We start from the raw sequence: 26,655 nt of genomic DNA, 5'->3' as shown, positions 1-26,655 counted from the left end.
TAGAGTGGATCCAGTGAATACAGACGAAATTGATGAAACACCTTTCTGAAGTATCGTATATTAGTATACTACGACGTGACTCATTCCCTCCGGCTTGCAGCAATTAGGAAGTAATCAGGCAATGACTTACTTTCTAGTGAGTGATGATTTTGATATTATCGTATTTTCCCAATTTCTTCCATCTACAGCTGACCATCGGAGAGAATTTTCCCATAATGTCCAGAAAGTGAAGTTCATATACTTTCGTATCATTTATTCGGACGTAACTTAACGAAGCTTTTCCACCCTATATGGCATTAGAATCTTCAGTTTTTGAAAAAAATTCATAATTGTAGTAACATAAATTTTGAGCAGTAATGTAAGTCTCTTGGCTTTTAGCACCTTGGGAGACCGAGGCGTGTCATTCAAAGCTGACGTTACTTTGATTAGTCACGGACTGCAATGGCACTGACTTCTGCTGCTGGACTTGTTTCTCTTTTGGACGACAAGGGTTCTGATGTCAAAGTAAAATCAACCAATTTATTTCACTTATTCTCACTTCAGGCATTTGCTCTAAAACGTCTCTATGATATGGTTGACGAGTTTTGGGCTGAAATCTCAGAAGCAGTAATGAAAATTGAAATACTTCATGAAGACTCTAATTTTGAATATAACAAACTTGCTGCTTTACTTGTTTCCAAAGTTTATTATCATCTAGCTGTCTATGATGATGCACTTCACTATGCTTTATGTGCTGAAGAGCTCTTCGATCTAAATGCGAATACCGAATTTGTGGAAACCATTATTGGTAAATAACAAATACTAATTACAACTGTATAGCTAAATGTATTGATAAGTATACCGCTCTTCGAACTGCTCAAGATCAGCTTGTGGATTCGTCCGGTTCCGTTGTAGCAGAATATTCAGACGACAGTACTTGGTCTGTTACTAGTCCAACATACAAAAGACTAGAACACGTTGTCAACAAAATGTTTGACCGTTGCTTTGATCACAAACAGTATAAACAAGCCCTGGGAATAGCTATTGAAACTCGGAGGTATGTTTTTGGTGTAATCCCATCAATGTTTTTTTACATAATGATAACCATCCACCAAACGCGTTCGTCTACAAAGTGATGCCTCATAAATTTGTTTCTAGTAAGGCCGCGAAGAAAGTCTCGAAGGCTAAGCTGCCGAAGGTTGATAAGAAGAAGAAGAGAAGGAGGAAAGAGTTATGCTATCTACATCTATAAAGTTTGCCAAGTTCATCCTGACACTGGTATCTCGTCGAAGGCAATGTCAATCATGAACTCGTCTGTGAACGATATCTTTGGGCGCACTGTCGCGGAAGCCATCCAACTATCTCGCTGCGACCTGCGAACTACACTGTGTATCACCGTGTTCAATTAAACTTCCATACTTTCAAGTCATTGTCAGAGTCCTTTAGGCTGTTTTCTAGGTCGATTTTCTCTACCAACTGAGATCTTTCTGTTATTTTGTCTGTTCGATTATAAACGTATATAATCCTATGGAGTCCATGCTTTTATGTGATTACTGTTCAATAAGGTAAACAGACTCCGATGACGTACAGTGGTTAGTAAAGGGGATTATGGCACTAAATGGTTTCGTTTTACTGCTCACACAGGTTTACGAATAAACAGATTTTGGCGAGACTATAATTTATGGACGAACCAATCAGGTTTAAGATAACTGGTCTTGGACTTTTTCGCGAAACTAATTCATTCACTTGGCTAAACAGAGTTTTGCCATTATAGCTGATGTCAGTTCATGATGTAAACCTTAAATCTACTTCATAAACCTAACTATCAACCGTAAATATTAGTCCTAATTACTCACACCTGTTTATGACCTTCATTTAGCCGTAGTATGTAGACAGAGATTCTCAAGGTTTTTCTAGCGTAGCCCGGAGGTCGTCCATTATTTAGTCTCACCCACATTTTAAATAGATAGGAAAGTTGTTCACTTGGAATGAAAAGTAGTACTTACTCATTAGTGGTGAATGTGCTTTGAGGTTTGGACCATATCTCCCCCATTCGGGCTTCAAATATAACGGAAAGATAGCTCTTCTTTAGTCTTCATTTCTAATCTGTAATATGTGTAGGTCACCATTAATTGGCTTTCGGTATACTAACACAACGTGGTAATCTAGGTACTCAAGTAGTATATTAATTTTTTCTGACATCTAGCTACTTTTATTCCATCCGAAATCGCCCATGTAACATGGTTTTGAAGTACTGATCCAACTCATCGAGTTGAGTATTTGCTCTTTGTCACTCGCATATTTTCAACTGTTTGCCACTTTTGTACTGGAATGAAATATTTTAAGTGAATAAAATATCATTCTTTTCAGGTTGGACATATTTGAGAAGGCGATAATTTCGTCGGATGATCAAGAGGGCATGCTTCGCTATGCTTTTCGTGTTGTGCTCACTTTAATCGACAGTGTACGCTTGAGAAACCGTCTTCTTAAAATCTTAGTTTCTGTGTATATGAACCGAGCTCTTCCCTCAGATGCTGTAAATGTTTGTCAGTGCTTAGTACTAATGGATGACCCACAGGTTCGTCAATTTTAAAATATTTATTTCATTTGTTACGTTAGAATGTTCCATGAAATATTGTTTTTTAAGATTGTCAGCTAATTTATCTAGCGTAAGTTTCTATACGTAGCTAACGGTATTACCTGAGTATCTAAACCAAAGTAGGTCAGGAGGGTCTGAATTTAAAACATGTTAGTTGGAAGTCTTGTACTTTAACCATCAAGGTACTTCAACTAAGCCATTCACAGATATATCACTGAAAAGGAAGAGAATAACACTAAGAATAACGATTATGAACCTATGCATTAACGATGATGAATCAAGCGATAGTGTACCATTTAATACTATTTCACACCAGCATAGATTACTCTAGATTTCAGACATACCAATTAACCTGATCTTTCTTAGTCATAATCTACACATATTTGACCTCGTCGGTTATTCATCTGTTATCTTCATTGCTCTTATCTGAGCGTATATGCGTGAATGTTTATCACTTACTCTCTATCATGTCTTAAGCTTGTTTTTCTGTCTGAATTAAAATATTCATTCACATTTTATTAAATTGAGTTTGCACGTTTGACTTTTCCAATTCGGCTTCTTTTCTCATTATCTGGGTCAGTAAATGTATGAAATATACGTATCCAAAAACCATTCTCCTATTTGACCTGTTCTGTTATTCACTAATGTAAATCAAGTCGGTGAATATGTAAAGGTTCAAGCAGGATATATATTTCGTTAACATCATCTTCCGATCATATGGAGTCAGATTGCGCGTCATTAATTGTCATTTTTTATCTAGGGCTTAATTGCGGCTCGAATGGAGCATATCAATAGTCGATGAAGAACATACATTCACACACATTTGAAAGATGTGATAACTCATCATTCTAAATCAAACCAAAAGATCTAAAATCTTTTTAAGAGTTTCATAAATACGTTTAATATTAACTTGATGGGAGGTGATAGCTGGTGTTTTTTATTTATTTAAGCACATAAACATACGAGACACCGAATACATATGCGACACACAAGTCACTTGATTTATGTGTGTGCTGTGGTACTGCCCGGGTACACAAACCGAAGCAGGTGGTTTTCTCAGGTGGCCACACCCGGAGCCTTCGACCTAAAGATCTGATCCACAAGGCAGTGGGGCAACGTCAGGAGAGGCAGTCCATGGTAGCCGGTGACCAACAATTGGTTCATACTCCATTTGCTCCATCAGGATACTGGAGCCTATGTGCACCACTGGTTTGGAATCAGGGTTTTCCAACTTCCCCAGGTGGACTCTCCGTGTCCACTGATCCGGTTAAAGCGCCGGACATTCGCTTTTTGTCCACTCAATTTCGTAAGACACCGCTGCGAGGAGGCAGTGAGTAGGACTTCCGTGGTAGTAGCCGTATACGCATGGCCGTGTGAGAGCATTTTGAGTGGGAAAACTGACTCTCCCCACTCTCGGCCGTACCAGAACATTTGGGTGCTGGGAGAAATTTTCGAGCAACCAAGCCAAAACTTGATGTCAGTCCATGAAATCATCAACTGTCGAACTGAGCCATGTATTTAGATTCAGATTATCTGGTTGTGGTTCTCGTAACTACTGTAACTGGTGTTTAGGGACTTCAGGTGACATGGATCAATATTGCTCGCAATGGTACAGTTGTGTTCACTCTTTGTGTACACTTAAATCTTGAATTTAGTAATCATCTTAAAAGTTATTTTGTTCTACGAATTCATACTGTTTCGAACCATAGTTTTTATCCCTAACTTTTTCTTCTACCACAAATCCTGTTACCACTTATACTACTCTGAAATCCCGTTGTCATGATTTATTGTGACAACTTAAAATAAATCTACCAGGTTCTGTGTTGCATGTGACTTGTCGACCATTTTATTCTGTTTGTTCAGGAAAATTTTAGTTAAAAGATTAACTTTAAGAACCAAATATCATTTGATTCTGATGATATAAATTTAGTCAGTTTTCATGTCGTTCATTATTTTAACAGTTTGAGAACATTCTTGTTGAAATCCGTAAGGAAAATAATTGTCCTACTTTTGTCATTGGTCAGTAAATATACTAATCATTGAGTGGAATTCCACCTTCACATCATAATTTGTATGTTATCATGTAATGTGATATTTTAATATGTGATCAAAAGCGCTGATGTATCATAATTTCATTAAAATGTGGTAATTTACTCAGTGGTTGGTAAGGACATACTTTCACTAGCCCCCTTGGTTCCTCAAATTTTTCATTTCATTATTTACAGATAAATACACTAAGTGGTATATATTTACTCTCATTTCAGGCCACAGCAGATACTCTGGAACACTTGTTACTACAATCACAAGAGGCAGCCGTAACAGCATATCAAATAGGTTTTGATTTGTATGAAAATGCAACCCAAAACTTTCTTCAACGTGTTTCAGCCTCTCTTGCCCGGAGCTCAAAGTTGAGTCATGTAATGAGCTTAATTGAACGTGATAAAAACGCTGCAAAAAGTTCAAAAACGCCGGAGGGTTCAGCTTGTACCACCGTTGAAACTACAGACGGCGATAAAAATAAATCAGACAACAAGGAAGCAGAAGAAGCAGTGGAAACTGCATTAGCTAGTGAAACAAACAAAGAGGCTGAGATACCTGCAGATGAACCGCTGTCAGAATTAGATAAAGAAATTAAAAATCGTCTTATGCACTTGGTCAGTATTTTATCAGGAGATAAAGTAAGCATCAGAACCGTACATAATTGGTTTTATTATATTATTAGAAAGATAATTTATTGTTAGACAGTATTTATTTTGATAAAATGGTAATGTGTATTGTACTGACTAAATAGGGGTTGTCAGTCGACGCGAAGAGTATATCCTTTTTCTTATGCTTATCATCACAAAATGTTTTTTGAACTGCCATTATTTTTGTGTAAATATTTCTTATTGATGAAAGTGGTTTCAAGCACTCATTAACCGTTAATCGAAGCGTAAATATTATTTCAGTAAACATCGTCAATATCGTCGACGGATCCACCAAATGAGGCGGAAGTCCTCTAGGAACTCCAACTTTTGAAGCGCTACAAATCACCGGGCCCAGATGACTTACCTCCGGTTCTTTTTAAAGATGGTGATGTCTTTCTGGTTAAGGAACTTACTGTGTTGTTTGCAAAGGTCTGGGAACTAGAGAGTGTACGAACGTCATGGAATGAGTCGATAGTTGTCCCTATCTTTAAAAAGGGTTCACGTCGTTCCTGTAACAACTATCGGGGGATAAGTCTGCTTCCGATTGCGTCCAAGCTATTGGCTTCCGTCATACTTCGTAGGTTGTTCAAAACCCGAGAAAGATTGGCTCGCAAGGAGCAGGCTGGTTTTCGTTGTGGTCGAGGATGTATTGATCATATCTTCACCCTCCACCAAATGTTAGGACACCGCCATACTTATCAAAGGCCAACAATCGTAGTGTTTCTTGACATCAGGGCTGCCTTCGATTCATTGGACAGGACTGTTCTCTGGGATTGTCTATTGAATAAGAGTGTGCCTGAGAAGTTTTTTAGCATCTTAAAGACCCTGTATTACAAACACCTCAGGTAGAGTGAAGGCATACAACCACCTTTCTCCATCGTTCCTGTTAGCGGGACATAGACTGGATTAAAGCATGCTCAATGCACGATTGCTTTGGTGCACGCCGATTGGCTAATTCTTATCCAATCAGCACTAGTCGATAGTTGGAGAATACTCTAGAATCTTCTCATGTAAAAACTATAAATATACTGACGTTTTCCCTATTGTGCTTCTTACTTGCATCTTACTTCCATCTAACCTTGTTATTTGGAATATAATCTCTTTCCTGTTCAACCGTGTTCTGATTTGGGGACTTGTTGAGTGAATCGGTGTCCGAGAATACTAAGCAATAGGAATAGCTGGGTCATAACCGTAAGAAAGAGATTATAACAGTTCCATTCAAGTAGTGGGCTTAGACAGAGTTGCCCAATCTCACGATTTCTCTTCAACTTTGCCATCGATGACATTCTGGAAACAGCTCTGATGGATGTAAGTAATGGCGGTGTGGATCTGTTGCCTGGATAAAGACTGCCCGACCTTGAGTGTGCGGATGATATTGTCTTACTGTGCGATAATGCCCAAGTCATGCAATCCGCACTTAATCAGTTGGCAGTCAGTGTTCGTAGGTATGGTATGTGCTTTGCACCTTCGAAGTGCAAAGTACTCCTACAAGACTGGCAGGATTCTAATCCTGTATTCACCCTGGATGGTGAGCAGATAGAATTAGTCGAAGAGTTCGTCTATCTAGGTAGCTGCATAAGTGCTGGTGGTGGCGTGAGTGATGAGATCAATGCACGTATAGTGAAAGCCAGAGCGGCTTATGCCAATCTGGGCCATCTTTGGCGCCTTCGTGATGTTAGTCTGGCTGTAAAAGGTCGGATCTACAACGCGTCGGTGAGAGCAGTTTTTCTCTATGCTTGTGAAACCTGGCCTCTCCGAGTTGATGGTGTTAGACGACTCTCTGTGTTCGATCATCGTTGTCTCCGAAGGATTGCAGACATCCAGTGGCAACACCATGTTAGTAATGCAGAGGTTCGGCATCGTGTGTTCGGGCACAGAGACGATAATCCAATTGGTGTCATCATCTTGAAACATCGACTTCGGTGGCTTGGAAATGTTCTACGAATGCCGTCCCAGAGAATTCCACGTCGTGCATTATTTGCCGACTCTGGGACTGGTTGGAAAAAGCGGAGGGGTGGTCGGTATATGACAAGGTATCGTGGTATGAAAGAAAGCTGCAAAGGGCTGGCTTTTGTTGGTTCTTCACTACTCCCTGGCTGGGGTCTGAGAGATGGTACGACACAGTGGCTAGGGACGTTATCAGATATGGCTCAGAATAGAAGCCAGTGGCGATCCTGCTGTAACTTCGTTTACTTTTTTCGTAGAAAATAGACGTAACTTTTTTATCTGTAAGAATTCCTTCTGGTTGTACCTTTCCGTTTCCCCCATTATTATTATTATTATTATTATTATTATTATTATTATTATTACACTACCACACACTAATCTGTGGTCGTTTTTGTTTTTTCCCTTATATTCGCCTTACCTTCTTTTTCTCTTATTCTCATTGTTTTGTGTGGTGTATACATATTTGGTGCCCTCTTGTACCAATATTTATGTGTTCAAATAAATATAATAAACTCATTAACCACACTATGGTGAACAGATATACTAAGCTTTAAACTCCACTCGACTTTTTTGTAACTCTCTTAATAACGTCCAGATTCTTCAATTTTCAACTGATCTATGCAAGTATTTACATACGTTGACGGATAAAATCAAGGATGTATTATCCTAAGGCTCTTCAGTACTGCACAAACGTACCAACAGATGTATTTCAAAAGTAGGAACGAATTTTTGTAATAATTCTAGTTAGCGAATATATTTTATAAACTAAACTACTTTAGATGCACAATTTGTGTACATTTTCATTATATTAATTTCTTTGACATTCCCTCCTATTGATTATGTGTTGCACAAAACTGAACGAAAGCAGATTTCATACACCTGTGATTTTATCATAACTGGTTTGTCGTAGGACATCTTCAAACGTTGACCATTAAATGTGTTTCGAATGGTCGAACTCGACAAAAAGCCGTCACTTTCAGTATTCGTTTCTACACAAACCAGTTTTGCTTTGACCAGGTGTTGATTTTCTTCACTTAGTGGATAGTACTTAAGGGCAGTATTTTATATTTATCTTAACTCAGATTAACGTCACTGATCTAAAGCGATATTAAAACAGCCACCAAGTAATTTTCAAATCAATTGGTTTAATCGCATGTCATGTTCGTTTGTGTAACGGAGTGGCATTACTAGATATCATATGACAGGTTCGTATGACAATAACGATCTATGTACTGAATTACCTATGTAATCGAGCGCAAGGATATTGAAAAAATGATCATACCATGGTAAAGTACGAGTGTATAATTTAACTTTACCATTCCAACGTACACTGTGGATGCACGCTTTTTCATTACTATAGTCATTAGTAGATATTGTCTTAACTACTTAAAAATTCGATTTTCTTATATTTAGGTAATTGAATTGCATCTCCAATTTTTGATACGAAATAACAAAGCTGACCTTCGACTACTTGAACGCATACGTGATGAGGTACGACATTCGGTGACGCATAATGCTACAGTTATTGCAAATGGTATTATGCATTGTGGAACAACATCAGATCAATTTTTAAGGGATCATTTAAATTGGTTAGGAAAAGCTGTAAATTGGGCTAAATTTACTGCTACTGCTACCCTTGGGGTTATACACAAAGGTAAATATTTTATTATTTTCCATTTATGGGAGTGTACCTACTGGGATAATAATAAACATTGATTTCAGTACTGATAAGGTTTACAGATATTTTGTCCGAGTTTTTACTGATAGTTATAACTTCCGATTGTTGTCTTGCTGTTGTTTATCCTTTCAGGTCATGAAAAAGAGGCTTTACGTCTTATGTCTGCCTATTTGCCCAAAGATGCAAGCGGTTCATCCGGTTCCGTGTACACTGAAGGTGGTGGTTTGTTTGCTCTAGGTTTGATTCATGCTAATCATGGTGGAACGATGACAGGTAAGTTCTTGAAAGTAATCACAAATATTTAAAAGACATTTTAATTACTTTCTGTGTAAAAATATTTTCATCCGTAAAATTTTACCATGTATCAAACTTATGTACCTTGTAAACATTTACTGGCTCATAAGATAAGCTAGTTGTATCTATGTAACTAGTTTTCTACTTTTTTATAAATGCTTTTTCATATGGCCTTGGTTGGGGTACTTGGATTATTAACTTATACATATTGGTGGGTATTTTTGCGAATAAATTATTCTGGTACTAATTAGTTTCAATCATTTTGCGCTGTATTAGATTGTCTCACATATTTTACTTGCATAATGCTTGTCATTTAATTTTTATTTAGCTTGTATTCCCGATCTGTTGATATAGCTCTTTCGCGGTATTTTATATCCATGATAATCTGCGATATTTAATGGCGGAGATACACTCATTATTTTGCATAAAGTTTTAAACACGAGATTATTTCATACTTCTGATTCATAGGTTCTACCAGGTTCTTTTATATCGACAGTTTTTACTTCTTAATTTTGGTTCTTCACTACCATTTTCGTCATTAATTTTGTTACTCTCTATACTGTGAACCTTGTTCATTTTTGTACTGATGCGAACTCATCCTAAGTTTCACGAAGTTGTTTATCTCTCTATTTTTTAATTATACTCTTCCATAGCGACTGTTAAATATTATTTATTTCTTCAGAATATTTGCTCAATCAATGCAAGGAGGCTACTGCAGAACCTGTCAGGCATGGTGCATGTTTAGGCCTTGGTTTAGCTGCTATGGGGACCGGTAGAGAGGACGTGTATGATCAAATTAAACTTAATCTTTATCAAGATGATGCAATTACAGGTAGGCTTGTTTACAATATTTTCTTTGTTATTCTATCCATTCTATTGTATTCGACGTGAATTATCCATTATTCATAATTCCTAGCACCAAATAACATTAATGCAGTTAGTTCTTCACAATGGTTTATCGTACATCCTGAGTTATATCATGATTATAGGAGTGCTAACCATAGAAGCCTATTTCTTAATTTCATTATTACATAAGACTGAACTATTTTATTTTCCTATATTAAAAAAAAATTGAATGTATTTAATCTGTGGTTTTGCAAAAGGCTTCTACTCATAGCGTGATTCAGTTGATTAACCGACTTATTTAGTATTTTTATTTATTATTATTTTAATTTATCATACTGTGTTTGTCTCAAGGTGAAGCAGCGGGTATTGGTATTGGTTTAGTCATGTTAGGAACTGGGTCAACACGAGCTATTGAAGATCTACTTGGTTATGCTAAAGAAACAGCACATGAGAAGATTATACGTGGCGTTGCTTTAGGCATTGCACTTGTCATGTACGGTCGAGTTGAAGAAGCTGACGAACTTATTGACAATCTGATTATTGTAAGTTTTTTATTCACTGTGTTGTGTAAATGATAGTTTTGAATTTTTGCTGGGTAAATTTTAATTAAAATGGTAAATAAAACCGTTGGTCGATAGCTGTTGCACAGTGATACAATTCGGTCAACTTAGGACTGCTCACAAGGTTAAGTTGTTGACACGAGCTCCAGAATGAAATGGTATCAAAGGACAATACAACTGGGTAGCAGGATAATTTTTTGTTGCTTGTGACAGACATGTTTGTTTACAAACTATTAAACACGAAAGTAGGCATGATTACATGTCGTTTTATATAAGGGATTGTAAGACATATTTAGTAGGTCACATATACGCCAATGAAATTAAGCCTTGAGTATCCGGCTTAATTTTCGAACATATTGTCGAGAGACTCTATGATGGTGATTTTAATTATTTCTACACTAATCCCTAACAAAATTTCCACAGCAATCCTAGACAGACCAATGTTCATGGAAAATCTTAGAGCCTTCTATGGAAAATTTCCCTGTGTCCTATTCTAACCTCACTAATGTGTCACATACTGTGCAATTGGGTCTTAAGACCTAGTAGGATTAGATATTCATATAAACCAGAGTTTTTATTCATTTCCTCAGTAGTTGTGAGATTTACATTTTAGCAGTAAAAAAAACATCAAGACATCGAACGAACTAAAAACAAATCTAGTTGACGTAAATATGTAATGCAGGCCGAGGACCGTTATTTTGACGAAGCGATCCACTAGTATGATGAGTAATTTCTTGTCTTCCCTTAGGATCTCAGTGTAGTCAACAGATCGTGGTTAAAAGAGCTTTACCATCATGTTACTAGGTTGTCATTTAATCCTCAATACTTAAATCTATTTATCTCACGATGAGACTACTATTATATATGCTATATGTTCTTCCTATCGATGTTAACTGTCCTGAAAATCATAATCTATCGATATAAGTCCTATATGTTTCATCTAACATCAACAGTTATTTAGCAAACGGTTGGTTTTTGATACTTATCGTTTCAACGAGTGGACAGAGCCCCTAGTGGTCTTTATCACTAAATGAAGAACTTTTTAATTCGGATAAGTATGTGTCAGAATTTTATTCCATATTTGTCAATTGTTTTCGTCATATAGACAGATTTGCAAAATGTCATTTATTCAATCAACCTCTATCATTGGTTATTCCTGTTTGTTTTTCTTCAAAATATAGGATAATGATCCCATTTTACGTTGGTCTGGTATGGCAACAATTGCAATGGCTTACTGTGGGACTGGTAATAATCAGGCAGTGAAACGTTTACTCCACGCTGCAGTCAGTGACACCAATGATGACGTTCGACGATGGGCTGTTACAGCTCTTGGTTTCGTTCTATTCAAGTATGTTGTGTATAAACGTTTTCTCAGAATACTTATCGGTTATTTGTCATTAGTCTTCTTTCCAAGCAAGCCATTGTACTAAGCATTCTTACCTTAAAAATGAAGTTAATTTGACCGTAACCCTCATTTTTTGTTACCTTTTAGAAATCCTGAGCAGGTCCCATCACTGGTGTCCTTACTCGTTGAATCTTACCATCCTCATTTGCGCTATGGTGCTGCTATGGCTGTAGGAATAGCCTGCGCGGGAACAGCCCTTAAAGAAGCTGTTAGTTTATTAGAAACTTTACATGAAGGGACAGTGCCATTTGTTCGTCAAGGTGCCTTAATTGCTAATGCAATGGTATTAATTCAGCAGAATGCGGTTACCTCCCCAAAGGTATGAGTCATAAAGATGGTCATTTCATTATGCTCTTATTTACAAACTAATATATTGTCAATTTTGTTACTTTTCATATTGCCTTATCATTCACGGATATTTGTTTGCAGCTGGTGTAATAAAACGTTATTCTTAGTGAAATTCCCATTTAGCTTCAAGATTAATGCGCTTCTTCAGAGCATATCCATGGAGGTCTATGGGCTTTTACACCTGCGACTCTAGAAAATTTCATACTTACATCCAAGATGCATTTGTCTGTTAAAGGATTGTTTTAGTGTAAGCTTTTGTTTGAAAATTTTATCAACTTACAGAACCACAATATAGACTAATGTCTCAATAGCGATTTATCAGACTTAAGATCACAGTTAAATAATGTCTCTACTGATTTAGCATTGATTATGGCTTATATGACAACTATGATGTAATTAATGGAGTGTAATGATGCATCTGTCGGCTGTTCTCTGTGCACGACTTTGCAGCGTAGTCCGTCACCCAGATCTTTTTTGGTATCTAGATGAGGTATCCTTCTTCCTAGTCTGTCGGTACTTGTTCATCCCTCAAATCTTCCTGACTAGAGTGTGAAGCATGTTGCCAATTGCTTCTTTATCTGACTTCAGTGGTATATTGTCAGGTCCTGTTGTTTTCCCACTCCTAATTTGTCTGGCGGCCGTGGTGATTTCTTCGATCGTTGGTAGAGTGACATCTCTAGGATGGTCTGTATGTGCTGCTTCGATGTCCGGTGGACTCAATGGAGCTTATCTATTCAAGAGTTTCTCGAATTGTTCTACCCATCCGTTCCTCTGTTCCTGAATCTCAATAACTGGCTTACCTTCTTTGTCCTTTACCGGTCTCTCTGGTTTACTATATTTCCCTGCTGGTTTCTTCGTTGTGTCATATGGCTGTTTCATATTTCCTTCTCTTGTAGCTTTTCCTGCTGTCGCTGTTAGGTCTTCCACGTATTTCTGCTTGTCATCTCTAATGATCCTCTTCACTTGCTTGTTTGCTTCTTCTCTGGATTTTAAAGTCCAGAATGCTAACCGCTACACTACGAGGCCACGGTTTCCTAATTATTCAACAGTTAATACGTTTCTTTTGGGATTCCGACCATTTTAATTGTGTTGTATCATCGAGTGGCGTTAACTTAAATAAATAACTTTTCGAAGTTCTTTTAACTATTCGAAATGCGTAACAGATCATTTCAGACTCTGACACTTTAAATAGTGAAGAAGTGGGTAAACAGTTAGCTCAACGCATGAGTAATAAATAAGGTTTGATATTGAAATTAAATATCCTTTTCTTTTAGTCTGTAGATTTCCGTCAGAAATTGTTGAAAATTATTGGGGATCGTCATGAAGATTTATTGGCCAAATTCGGTGCTATCATAGCATGTGGCATTTTAGATGCTGGGGGATGTAATATGACTATTTCATTGCAAACACGTACGGGTACGTCCAATTTATTTCAAATCATTATATTTGATGACCTCCATTTGGTACCACAATTATTATTTTAGGTTCTTTTCGGTTAATTGTAGTTGATAAAAGACTTCTACTTCTTTATCACAAGTCTATAACCATTGGGTGGATTGACTAATTAACTGATAGTTATCATAAATCCTGATTTAGCAGATATCACATTCTAGGACTCTAAATCAGTGATAGCACTTCTTGCTAATCGACTGTTTTGTAGTAAATGTTGTCACACTCTGAATTAGAAAAACTGTTATGTATCGGTATCAAGGAAACCAGTTCTCAAAAATACATACCTGGTTTAAAGTATGAGATCACCGATGTAATACCAAGATTAATCGCGATTGAATACTTTAATTGAAGTAGAATAAAAAAACTTCAGGGCTATTCGATTTCTTATGACTCTTCAGCTGATATGGATATGGAAGTAAATTGATAACTGAAATATCCAGTTAGCTAGCAACAATATAGGATCTAACATAAAGTGCATCGTCCCAACCTGCCAAACTTCATATTAATGCAATGAAGGGAAATTAACAATGTAAAAAGATGCAAAGTTAAAATCTATGGTGGTTAAAACTGTAGAAATAAAATGAGATAAGTTAAGTTGGTGAAAAAAGTATCATACGCTATTTTAACCCAGGAAATAGTGGAAGATATAGCGTAACTCCTTCCTCAGTGTAGTCATTGAAAGTTCCCTGAAAACTTTAATGAAACAATACCACTTATTTCAACATGAATTATCGAATTGATAAAAATACTGCATATTGTAATTTAGTGTTGTATAATAGGTTTGATTGTGTTGTGTAGTAGTTTTTTGTCACAACATTGATTTTTATTGATAATAATATATTTGTAATATCCCAGTAAGCGGAAAAATTAAATTTTCTGACGTTTCGCGACTCTGTGTAAGCCACTTCTTCAGAAAACAAATAAACTGATTAAATTAGTCCAAGTTAAAATAGTACAGAGGAACAAAGCAAAAATATTTTGTACAACCAATCAATAAACAGATCTGATCAAGTCAGTGTCATGTCATTACGGTAATTTATGTGAGACATGTTTGTTTATTAGTGTGTGGGTGAAAAATGTGACATTTGTAATGCGAGTTGAATTTCTATGTAAGATAATAGTGTGAGATGTGACTAGAATCAGATGTAGTAACTCGGGTAGATAGTCAAAGTTGGATGAATAATAAGGCCTTTTCTATTGAGGGTAGTAGGATTTAGTAATATATAGAAAGCTTCAGCTACTCACTTTTGTTTGTAGTTGGAAAAACCTTTTTGTATTATTTTGATAATTTTAATATTGACTTGATGGTTGTTGAGAATGTGATGCACTGCTATTGCCAATCTAATTTAGAGTTTTTCAAGTTCTACAGGATTATTAAGTAGTTTGTTTTATATACACCTATGATGTTCTGTGCTTCATATCAAGATTGCACGAGATGACTCTCCAATATAAGAGGCATTACAATTGATACATACTAGTTTGTTTATTTATTCTCTGAAGAAGTGGCTTACACTGAGCTTCTAAATGTCAGAAAATTTGATTTTTCTACTTATTGAGATATTAAAAATTATCATTTTTATTAATAAAAATCTACCCAATGCTCAATTTATTTGAAATTATCAAGTCAAATCTACAACATTGATTTTGTTATTAACTTCTCACATTTTTTCTCTCTGTTCATTTGCTATATTGTATCACGTAGGCAATGCAAATATGGCAGCGGCTGTCGGTCTTTTAATCTTTCAGAATTTCTGGTTTTGGCATCCATTAACCAATTTTATCAGCTTAGCATTTACACCAACTGCATTAATAGCATTGAATAAAGATTTGAATATGCCAAAGATACAGTTTCGTTCAAATGCTAAACCGTCGACTTTTGCTTATCCTCAACCATTGCGTTAGTTAAATTCTGATTATTTATTTATTTCCTGTGTTATATTTACTATTATCTGTTATTACAGAAAAATGACAATTCAACGAAGAAAACTTTTTCTTTTCGGCAATTTCATTTAATTAGACTATATATAGTTATATCCCGATGAGAATAATAAATGATAACTTTCGGGATATACAATAATCCAATGGCTAATGAAAAATATCAGTGTGAAGATAATTGTGCAGTTAAATAAAATAATTGAAAGTTATAATAACGGCTAATGAGTAGTTGTGAAAAATATTTAAAAATGAGTAAAGAAGACGATAAGTTATGGAAGGGAGAAAGAAAGGTTAAGACCATGGTAGAAAAAGGTATTGAACACGTTGTTTTTGTACATAAAAAGTTAGGGTTGGATTTGTGGATAACTATAACCTCTGCTGTACATACCTCTTTCATTTTTATTCCTGTCGGACCGATTTTTCTGACTTTATGAATAATTTTGAAGGAGGATTCTGTCTAAGTAGACTGACTAGAATTAATTAGTTGTTCTAGAATTGAGCGTATGACTGACTTTTGTAATCCTTTATATAGCCAGTCAGAGTAATTTTAGTTGATATTTATAAGTTGTGATATTCTACTAGGTACAAAGTAATCGTTCTAAACACATACATTTCTAGTATGTTGGTTTTGTAAAGTTAAACATATACACCATTGGATTTCGACTCGGTGGTTTGAGAGCTAAGCGTTCACATGCGAGACTGAAGGTCCTGCGCTTAATCCACGATGTGGTCGTGGGTGCACTTTCCTAAAGAGTCCCATGCTAGGACGAAACGGCTGTTTAGTGCTTTTCAGTTTTAAGTGGTGATCTAACGTATATTTCTGTCAATAATGGAACAACAAAAGACGTGTGAAAATCATATTTAAATTATCTCAGCAAATGTTCATATACGTTATGGAACTATAAAATTCTGTATCCAACTAATGTCCCTTAGTTAATCCATCCACTTTTCAATCACTGTGTTCGAAATCCTCCTGGACTTGTATTTATAAACTTCATATAACAGACATACATAGCTCAGATCCTAATATATAAATATACATCTGAGTACTAGGTTATAATGCAGATAATCAGTAGTAGAGTCATATACTTGTTAATGCACATCTATGCATATAATCATATTGCCTTTTTAAAAAGAAAATAAACAGTGTTACGGACCGATTGGAACTTGGATTATTCTTATTAACATTTGGTTTATCTGGAAATTTCGATGTTAAGCATAATTCAGGTTAACTTAAACCTAATTCATTTTATACAATTATCGAATAAAATTGTTACTTGGTATAGAATAGATGGGATTTGGCTAGCATTGGAATCCAAGACGCGGAGACTGACAAGTGGTTATAGATGCCTGGAAGCTGAAATTCAAATTTATTTATAGTATGAATTCAATCATTCAATGGTGACGAATATGTAAAGGCCCATAGCCAATTCAATTTTTTCAACATATGGTTTTCACTTCCGGATCCCCAAAACTGTCATCAAAATCAGAAAATGATCCAAGTTTGACAACCATTAAAAACCTGGAACCCCTGTATAACAGTGTAGTTCTAGCATGGGACTCATCAGTAGTGCACACCCGCTACTCTGAAACCGGAAGTCGAACCTACGGTCTTACGCACGAACGCCTAACCTGTAGACCAATGAATTGGAATATAATAGTGTACAAGTCTAAGTTCGATCAATCGGTTCGTGTTCTCATTGAAGTTCAATACTCTCTATAATTCTTTACTGAAAGTGACACATTATTGTAGACTTTCTATAAAACGATGATAAATCATGTCATATTGATTTGTTAACGTTTTTCGCAATTATTCTACTCTTCGAATTTTCAGAACAGGAAAAAGAAAAGAAACGTGAAAAAGTAGAGACAGCTATTTTAAGTATCACAGCTAAACAACGTAAAAAGGAGGCTGATAGAAAACAACACAAAGAACAACAACAGTCGACAACCACCGGTGGAGCACAAACTCGCAAAGATTCTCAAACTAAAGAAGTTAAGATGGACATGTAAGATTTTATTGCATTAATGATTTTGACAATATTCTCAGTTCATTATCATAGATAAATCAATCCTAGAAAAGTCTTTTCTTCTAACTGATAAAATTTGAATGGCTTTAATGGTGATATGTGGTAGTAGTATTCTTTCTGCACAAACTTAATTACTTATTGTTTACCCAATAATTTTTAGCGACAAATTACCACAACCAAAAACAAACCACATTCGTAGATATTTCAACGATTAAAATTAAGTAGTTCTGTCGTTTCATAGGGCAATTAAATTCTAATTTATTAGATAAAAGTAATCAAAGTTTATTATTTGAATATAGGTTTCGTTACGAACTGACATCAGATGAAAAACCAACTTTCATAATACAATTTATTGTATTCAACCTCATTGTAAATATATTTCCTTTTGCTTTGTGGGAGTACATTTAATTAAGGAATGATACATTTCAGGCAACGGGCTACTTATCATTATTATTGAACTCAAAATCAATTGTTTACACAAATACTTATGTTAATGTTTCTAAAGTTTTAATCTATTAGTCGTCGGTTGATCAGTAATTTAAATATTCAAGTTAATTTAACTGTTCTGTTTTAAAACAGAGATACTCCACTAGAAACTGTCAAAGAAGAAAAACCTTCAGCATCATCAACTGAAACAAAAGAAGAGAAAGTGAGTAAAGTCTTATTATTTATTAGTATCGGATTTTGAGCAAAGGGTTTGCTTAGAGAAATGGATTGTTATTAATATACTGTGTGGAACTTAGCATATATATATATATATCAGTTCAAGTTGCCATACCACATAGACACACCTATATGGAACTATTAAAATGAATGCAGTAGTAATAGAAGTGGTCACAGTGTAATTAGTTTTATCAAAGATTAGGCATAGATAATAGGATTCAAGAAGAAAGAATGAATCAACGGAATAAAAAGTATAAGTATTTCAAGACAGCATGGATGATTATGCACCTTTATGATCAACTCTGAGCTATGCCATGCGACATTTCCAACTATTAGTTCCGATAATTGTGCAAATCCTAACAACGTAGTTGCCACGTTTGGAGAGATTACGATTTACCTAAATCAGCAAACAAAACAAAAGTCAGCAACACGACAACAGGACGAGCTAAACTATTAACTGCTCTCCGGCCCTGCTAAGACCAGATTCATCCGAGGGAAGGGTATGTTTCACAAACAGTCGGGAGCACGAACGAACAGACATACGACTCGATCGTATATATACAGTATAAAAATGTTCTTGGGAAACGTCACAAAATAGTCTCTTAAAATTGGAAACAAACCAATGACACTTAAGGTCCTTCTAAGTGTAAAATACAACCTGAAGGTAAAAATGGATGCTCTTGGCGCGGAAATGTGAAATTCAAATTTTCAAAATAAAATTTCAAAAATAAAAGGTTTGTAAAGTGATTTCTTGGGGTCTAGAATCCCTAACATTAATATTTACCTACCTCTACGAGTTCAACAGCCAATAACTTTCTGAACTGATTCCAAGTTCTGATTTTTCTTCCCCTAGCTTTCTTCCAACGTGCTCCTTACATAAGCAAATATCACGCATCCTGGTAGACGTTGGTCAAGGATGCGTAATACATCTTGCTCATTCGGTGAAGATTCACTAAATCATCAACCGATCTGCCATATTTGTCTAGTGCTCTGTTTTTCATATCAACATAGCTCTCTCGGTGTTCCCACCAGTACAATACAAATGCTTAGTAGATACTTATGTTTAAGTACTAGTAACTTACGAATACCCTCTGCTTATAATGTCATGTTGTACAGAGGGGACTGTTGAGCAGTATACTCGCTTCTTCGTTATCAGATGAACAAATAACACTGAAGGTGACTGAAATTGGCAACAATCCAACAAACTCCCTGAATACGTTTAATTTATATGTTCATATTTCCAATTCTAATCAACTTATGAGCAATGGAGGCTTTGGAACAGATCCTTCTCCACCATACGTGCAATAGTTTATTTGTTCGTACGATAACTACCTACCATTAATTAGTCCTAAAGGTGTTAGTTATTTAAAGGATGTATTTGGTCATATGGAATTGTAGATTGAACCCTTTATGTTTAATTATCCTGGTCTTCGTAATTTTGTATATAATCGTTTAGATTTACACTTATTCATTTGTTTATTATTATTACCATTTAGGAACCGAATTTCAGTCTACTAAATAACCCAGCTAGAGTAATGCGTTCACAACAAAGATACGTGACCCTTCCTGAATCATCTCGTTATGTAACTTTAAAACCAATCAGTCAGGTATATATCCACTATCTGTAACAAATAATTTAATTTGAGATATCTTTGTTTTGCAATAACAGATTTTAAAATGTTGCGTAACCCACAGATATTTTGTAATTAAATGTAATTTTTCTATAGCTAATTTTAAATTGGAACTTGTTTTTTCTTCAATAAACAAAGCATTAGTTATTAGTACTGTATTTTACAATTCCATCTTTCAAGGTTTAATTTATCAGGTAGCTCGTCAAGAAATGCCTTTCATTGGAAGTATGTAAAATCGTTTGTTGCAAATTTGTCAAATAAATCTAACTACTAATCCTCAGGTTATGTGGAAGAAACTACTTTTGAGAAATTCATTTATAAATCGATTTTATAAGAATAAAGTCATAGCAAATACGTGATACCTCTTCTACGTTATAATTGTATTTTCAAATTTGTTCTTAGTCGTCTGTATCGTGTGCACATCCTTCTGCTGATGATTGTGTAACTGTTTGGTATGTTAAGAATATAGTCTACCTCTTTGTATTACTATATTATTTAGGGAAAAATAATTAAAGAAGAGAAGTATTTCTTTTCAGTTTGATTCTCATCCCTGCTTTAGACTAATATATGATTTAACAATAAGAAACCTCATTAATTTGATCATCATAAAAGTTTGAAATGTCTTATTACACAATCTCTCATTTGCCGATGCCTTTTTTCTCCAGATTTTTATTCTGTTTTTGTTGATTAGCTGTAACCTTCTCCTTACGAATATGTGATATCACCGCTTGATTGGTATTGATCTTATTATTATTAGTAGTATAAAGCCGTGATGAAAAACAAATTGCAAAAGCGTATTTCTTCCCTCCATTCATCTTTTTATTGTTAAATATCACAATAAAAATAATTGTTGTTCATTTTATTGTTTCTAACTTTTTTTCTCTACTGATATCAAGGTTAATTGTTAGTTTAAGTGGTGTGTGGAGATCGTTGAATGTTTTTGTAATCATAAATCGAACTAGACTAAAAAAACCCCCAATGAAATCTAGTAATCATTAGACAACTGTTTCGTCATAGTGTGATATTTCTCATCATTGTTATTGGTTAGAGTGAAACAGTAAATAGAAAAGCTTATTTAAATTCCAGTGGTTTATTCAGAAACTTGTTGATTTGAATGTTATTATTTGACCGATAATACTATCCATATCATTTTTGTTAGTTTTCCCAAAAAAATATTTTGTCATATATTTTCCACATTAAACCATTATCATGGATTGATAAACTTTTTAGTGACTGAATTATTGATCCATCCTTTTTCATCAAATGATTCGTATATTTTCAGTTCATAGTGCATAATATTTATGTTAGATTGGTTTATTTATTGTCGTGTGAGCTCGTGATTTAATTATCACTCACAGTAGAGCGGAAAGCTATCTTTTTGGTTTAAACACTCAACTATCAGCTACTAGATAACAGTCATGAACATCACTGTATATGATTTGGCTTCAACACCCAGGTAGTATCAGTAGTCCCCAGATCGAGATTTGTGTAGCCCAAAACCATGTACACAAACATGTACTTGTAGCAGTTCATAGAAAATGAGCCGACTATTTTGTGAATTTAGATTATACATGTCTAAATTTTATGCTTTTTCCTTTATTGTAAAACAAGTATATAATTTATTTTGAAATCGTTCTTATGTGTGTTGAACGTCCTTTAAAATTCAATTTTTATAATACATTTGTAGGGTGGAATACTGATGGTGCAAGATAGGAGTCCTCAAGATGCAGAAGTTCTAGTTGAAAATGTACTTGGACATGGTCCTACCTTAGAACGATCAGGAGGCGGTGGAGGAACTGGGTCGTCTAGTGGTACAAGTAGCTCTGATCTTGCTGCTGCATTAGGCTCTGGATCTAATTCTAAAACAGAGCTTATTCATGCATCAACCATTGGAGCTTATCTTGACGAGGATGATGATGACGATGATGAGGAAGATGAAGATGACGATGAAGATTCTTCTAGTGATATGCATGAAGAAGATGAAGACGATGATGAAGAAGAGTTTGATGTAGCTGCAGCCACTGTTTCGACTGTTGAAATCGAAGAGTCTGACGATCACACTTCTAAAGGAGATATAGAAATGAGTGAAAGTAGTACAGAGGTGAAACGCGACAAAAGTCGTGGGTCTACTTCAAGCCGTCGTGGCAGCAAATCACATGTATCAAGCCTTGAACCGAATCCACCAGAACCGTTTCTATACATAGAAGAAGGTACAACATCGCAAACAACAACACCTAGTATTGCGGGTAGCAGTAGTACTAGTAGTAAATCAGACTCCACTGTAGCTACAGACACCTCTTCTACTAATGCTAAACAGTCACCTCCAACTTCGTCCTCCGAACCAATGGATGTTATATTGGAAACTGATAAAGAAGCAGAAAAGAAATCAGATTCTGAATTGGATAGCAAATCAAAAGACAATAATGACAAATAAATCGATAATTGGTTTCAACTTTATGTTCAGTGCCATGCAAACTCTTTTTCTTTGTTTTGTTACATTCTCTGGTATTACACTTCTGTACGCATGGAAAATTCGAATGTATTTTTCTTTACTTGTTCATTTTTGACTCACTGAATGTGTTTATTTTTTGTCTGAAAACTGATGTATAAATGTATCAGTTTCGTCTCTCTCAATGAGAAAGAAATATGTACCGACGTTTCAAAAGTGTTAACTTAATCTGTATAGAAGCTTGAAAATAAGTTTTGTCTTCTTGTATTGGTTCTATTAGTAAATGTGGATTTATCTAGTCAATTTCTAGGATGTTAATTTCTGTACAAGAAATTTTTGATTACTATCATGGAATTACAACTTGTCTGATAGTTTAGACAGTTAACCTCTCAGATTACGGGTAAAAAAGTAGTAGAACTGTTCTTTATACTTTGATTATAACAGTTTGACTCGTGTATATATAGGCTTTTCAGTATTGTTCTCAGATTAGTCAGTCACAACGTAGAACCTGTACGTATGTACTCCGGTCCAATTTGCCACATCCCATTATCACAGAGATGAAGTTTTCAGGCCTAATCCCAGAATAGTAGATGTAGTAACAGTATCAGTGGTAATAAGAAAGATTAGGCATCGAAGACAAGATTCGAGAAGAAAATATAAATAAGCGAAACAAAAACGAAAGTTATGAGAAACTTGGGATCTCAGAAATTTTAGGGAACCAAGGAATAGATGCACCTGCGCCATTGAAAATGATTTTGAGCCATCTCATTCAAAGTCTAACCATTGGTTACAATAATCACACAGACGCCGACACGGTAGTCTGTATCTATTAGAATGGTTAAGTCCAATCGTCAATGACTTCATTCACATGTTTTGGTTTGACCACCCCTAGCTTTCTTGCAGCCTACTCTTGAAACAGAAAATATCGTCCGTTGAAGTAGGTGGTGGTTAGGCATACATAACACGTCCCAACCACCTCAGTTGATAAGTATATACTACATTAATCGGTTTCTCATCCTTACCCAGTACTCTTCCTAACCCAGGCATTGTTTATTCCGTGGTCTTAAAATATACGAGCAATGCTACTTAGATACCTGTGATAGAATACTAATGACCTACGAATACTCTCCATTAATGGCCATGTTTCATACCCATAAAGTAGAACGAAGAAAACTGCTACTCAGTAGACTCGTCCTTTGTTTCAGAAGGATATCTACGCTACAAGTTGACAAAAGCCAGTCGAGCCATCTGAATCTGTACCGAGATTTCGTCGGACACCGGACCATCAACTATTTCACTCCTTGTCATTAATTCAGGAGCTGACCCAAGCCAATCCTGAAGTTACATTTTACATTTGGAGGGAGAGAACCTCAACTTAAACATGCTTGCATTGTTGCTTAAAGTGATCCGGAAACATTGCATTTTTTCCAGCGTCTTCACCAAACAGAAATATATCACCTGAGTATTCTAAGTCAATAAGTGAATCTCCTGGTAGAAAATCAATCCCTTAAAGTGTCTGTGACAAAGTTAAATAACGATAGGGAAGGGATGCCAAACTGACGAACACATCTTGAAGTCACTAACTTCGATGACAGTTCTTCAGAAGGTTGGACTCCACCAGTGTTGCTCGAATAGAGAGACTACAAGGTTAATGCACTTTTTCGGTACGCCTTTCAATGACACTGCCATAAAACTTCACGATCAACGGAGTCGAACGTCGCCTTAAAGCTAGTCGGACATCGAGATGTTTATGATCCAAAATCTGCCTAAGGGTGAATATTTCGTCTATGTATCCACGTCTAGGTCTGAAACCAGTCTGGTTTTCTCGGGTTTGCTCTTCACTAGCTCTAGTTAGACGAAGTATTATTGAGGCTATATTTTAAACACCATATTACTTAAACTGATTCCTCTGTGATTGTCACAAGAGGATTTTTGTCCTTATAAACTCGGACGATCATCACTCGAGAACAGTCAGATGCGATTACGTTCAGTTATCAAATTTTAGCTAAGATTTCAGTTAATGTAACTGCTAAAACTGGGCCACCATGCTTAAAAATCTCAGGGGTTAGTTCGTCAGGCCCTGTTCCTATCCCTCGTTTTAGATTACTTACAGCATTTACAACCTCACTAAGAGTTGGAAGACTTACATGAATTGGCCATTCAGGTTGCTTGGAGATAGTGGATAACTGAAGTGTAGCTGGTGACCAGTTGGACTGTTCTCTAAAGTGTTTTGCCCATTAGTCCAATCTCCTGGATCGAGGGTGAATAATAGTCCCATCATTTTCCGAGATAGTTTCACTAATAGCCGACTTTTTAACACCCATTTCCTTGGTAAGTCTGAACAGTTGTCTGCTGTTACCTATCGTTGTTGTCTTTTTCATCCTTTCTGCATTCGCTATCCAACATTGCTCGTAATCATTAGGTAGGCTTTTAATCAGCCTACATCTAAGCTGCCTCCGATCCTCGTGTTCAGAGTTAGACAGGATGAATTTCCGAGCACCTGTCAGCCCTGTAAACGTCGCTAAAATTCACTGAATGTTCCTAACCTTTTGGTTTAGGTTACTACACCTTTTTAGATATCATACCAAGCTACCTCGGGGTGGATATCATCCTCAAGGTTGACTAGTTCCTTCTCTGGTTGTTCTTGAAATATATTTTCAAATTTTTTATCATTAACCTGGACTCTAATGGGTTTTCTTGATGTGATTTTTCTGCTTCCCTTTTACCTGAAGTTTATGCTGATGATGCTGTTCAGAACAACGATGAAAGCTCCACGACCAAACCATCCAGCTCAGAGAACAAAACTGCATCAAAATCATCCGCTTGTGCTAAAAATCTTCATCTTATTTTACTGTTATGTCCATACTTCAGCCTTGAATCTGTGTATTATCTACAGCGTGGAATTATTCAAATCGTACTCTCTTCCATTCGTGTGCTTCTGTTGATGATATTAAATAATTCTCGAAAAATAATGAGATTCAAATGTAGTTATTAACAAATTGATGATCACCTACTAAGTGTTACTTGTTCTAAAGCATTCGACTATACTTTTACTTTGAGATTCTTATTAAAACCAATCTTAGGTGTATCTCTTAACAAACCAAGTTGGAATGTACAATTTCATGGTTTAAACAAGTAATATGTGGTTGAAACTGTTCATCTATTGAAAGGTCAGTTCAAACTGTGATTGTTTTGAATTTGTTAACTATTAACCGAATAACAAAAATTCAATAAAAATTCAGTGAATTCGTTTGTCTGTTTTGAAATGATAGTATTAGCGGATTTGCTTTAGTCTCCCAACCTTCAAGATTCAAATAGCAAGTTTCGGTTGATATTATCAAAAACAATTTCATTATCTACTTCAAATGGACGAAATATGATGGAAGTTTTATTTTTTTAACCTTCCAGAAAATATTCATTGTTGAATACACCAAGGTGCAGTATTTTTTGGAAATCCTTGAACTCAGTGTTTTGTGCAGACTTTGTTCTTAGTCTAAGTAGTATTATTTCGAAAAGACGAAACTTTTTCTATACAATTACAGGTAGTGAAGCAGTTAAAAATCAATGCAGTGTAAAATCAGTTTTATATTACGTTTGGCAGATTCTGTGCAGTTTTCATATAACATTGTGATGCTCTTTATTCAAAATTGAATATGTATTATGTAGTTAGTAGATGCCTGACTATAATTCATACTGTTCATTAGTACTTTATTCACCGCATTAATACAATGAATTCTTACAAACCAGCTAAACGAATGATACATAGAACTGTCCGTACTAGAATGCCTTCAGGATGCATCAGTTGATTTTTCCTTTTGTTGTATTTCATCATTGTACTACTACTTATTATTAAGTAGTATAAATTATGTTTTAACATTTTAAGGAAGTACTCCAGGACATCGTGTTCCTTTGTCAATGAGGAACTACTAATCCATCCATGTCTTATTTCTACTTGATTATTATTATTATTATTATCGTTATTATTAATGGCTTTATTCAATATTATATTTTTGGAACAATATGGAGTTCCCAACACAAAATGTTTCAACAAGTTTCCGTTTCTTACTTCTTGGTTGATCCTGACAATAAATATTGAGTGATCACCAATTAGATGTTAGAGGTTCAGGAATGGACGTCTGAATAATATTCATT

The 26,655-nt window shown here is 35.5% G+C and overlaps 1 protein-coding gene across 1 annotated transcript; it reads left to right on the top strand.

Moving 5' to 3' along the window:
- Window positions 1-399: 399 nt before the first annotated feature.
- PSMD1 (26S proteasome non-ATPase regulatory subunit 1) lies at window positions 400-26,113 on the top strand. The gene is made up of 18 exons (XM_051211884.1): window positions 400-504; window positions 544-787; window positions 820-1,036; window positions 2,350-2,557; window positions 4,843-5,256; window positions 8,626-8,866; window positions 9,023-9,163; window positions 9,867-10,016; window positions 10,382-10,572; window positions 11,772-11,938; window positions 12,083-12,314; window positions 13,618-13,759; window positions 15,498-15,692; window positions 17,565-17,739; window positions 18,340-18,409; window positions 19,920-20,030; window positions 21,742-22,572; window positions 25,236-26,113. The coding sequence occupies exons 1-17, from the start codon at window positions 442-444 to the stop codon at window positions 22,486-22,488; spliced, it is 3,708 nt and encodes a 1,235-aa protein (XP_051073292.1). The 5' UTR covers window positions 400-441; the 3' UTR covers window positions 22,489-22,572; window positions 25,236-26,113.
- Window positions 26,114-26,655: the final 542 nt, after the last annotated feature.

The sequence above is a fragment of the Schistosoma haematobium genome, chromosome 1 (genome assembly GCF_000699445.3).
Source record: "Schistosoma haematobium chromosome 1, whole genome shotgun sequence".
Taxonomy (NCBI): domain Eukaryota; kingdom Metazoa; phylum Platyhelminthes; class Trematoda; order Strigeidida; family Schistosomatidae; genus Schistosoma; species Schistosoma haematobium.
Note: the sequence above shows the minus strand (reverse complement) of the source record. Positions and strands in the feature narration are given on the sequence as shown.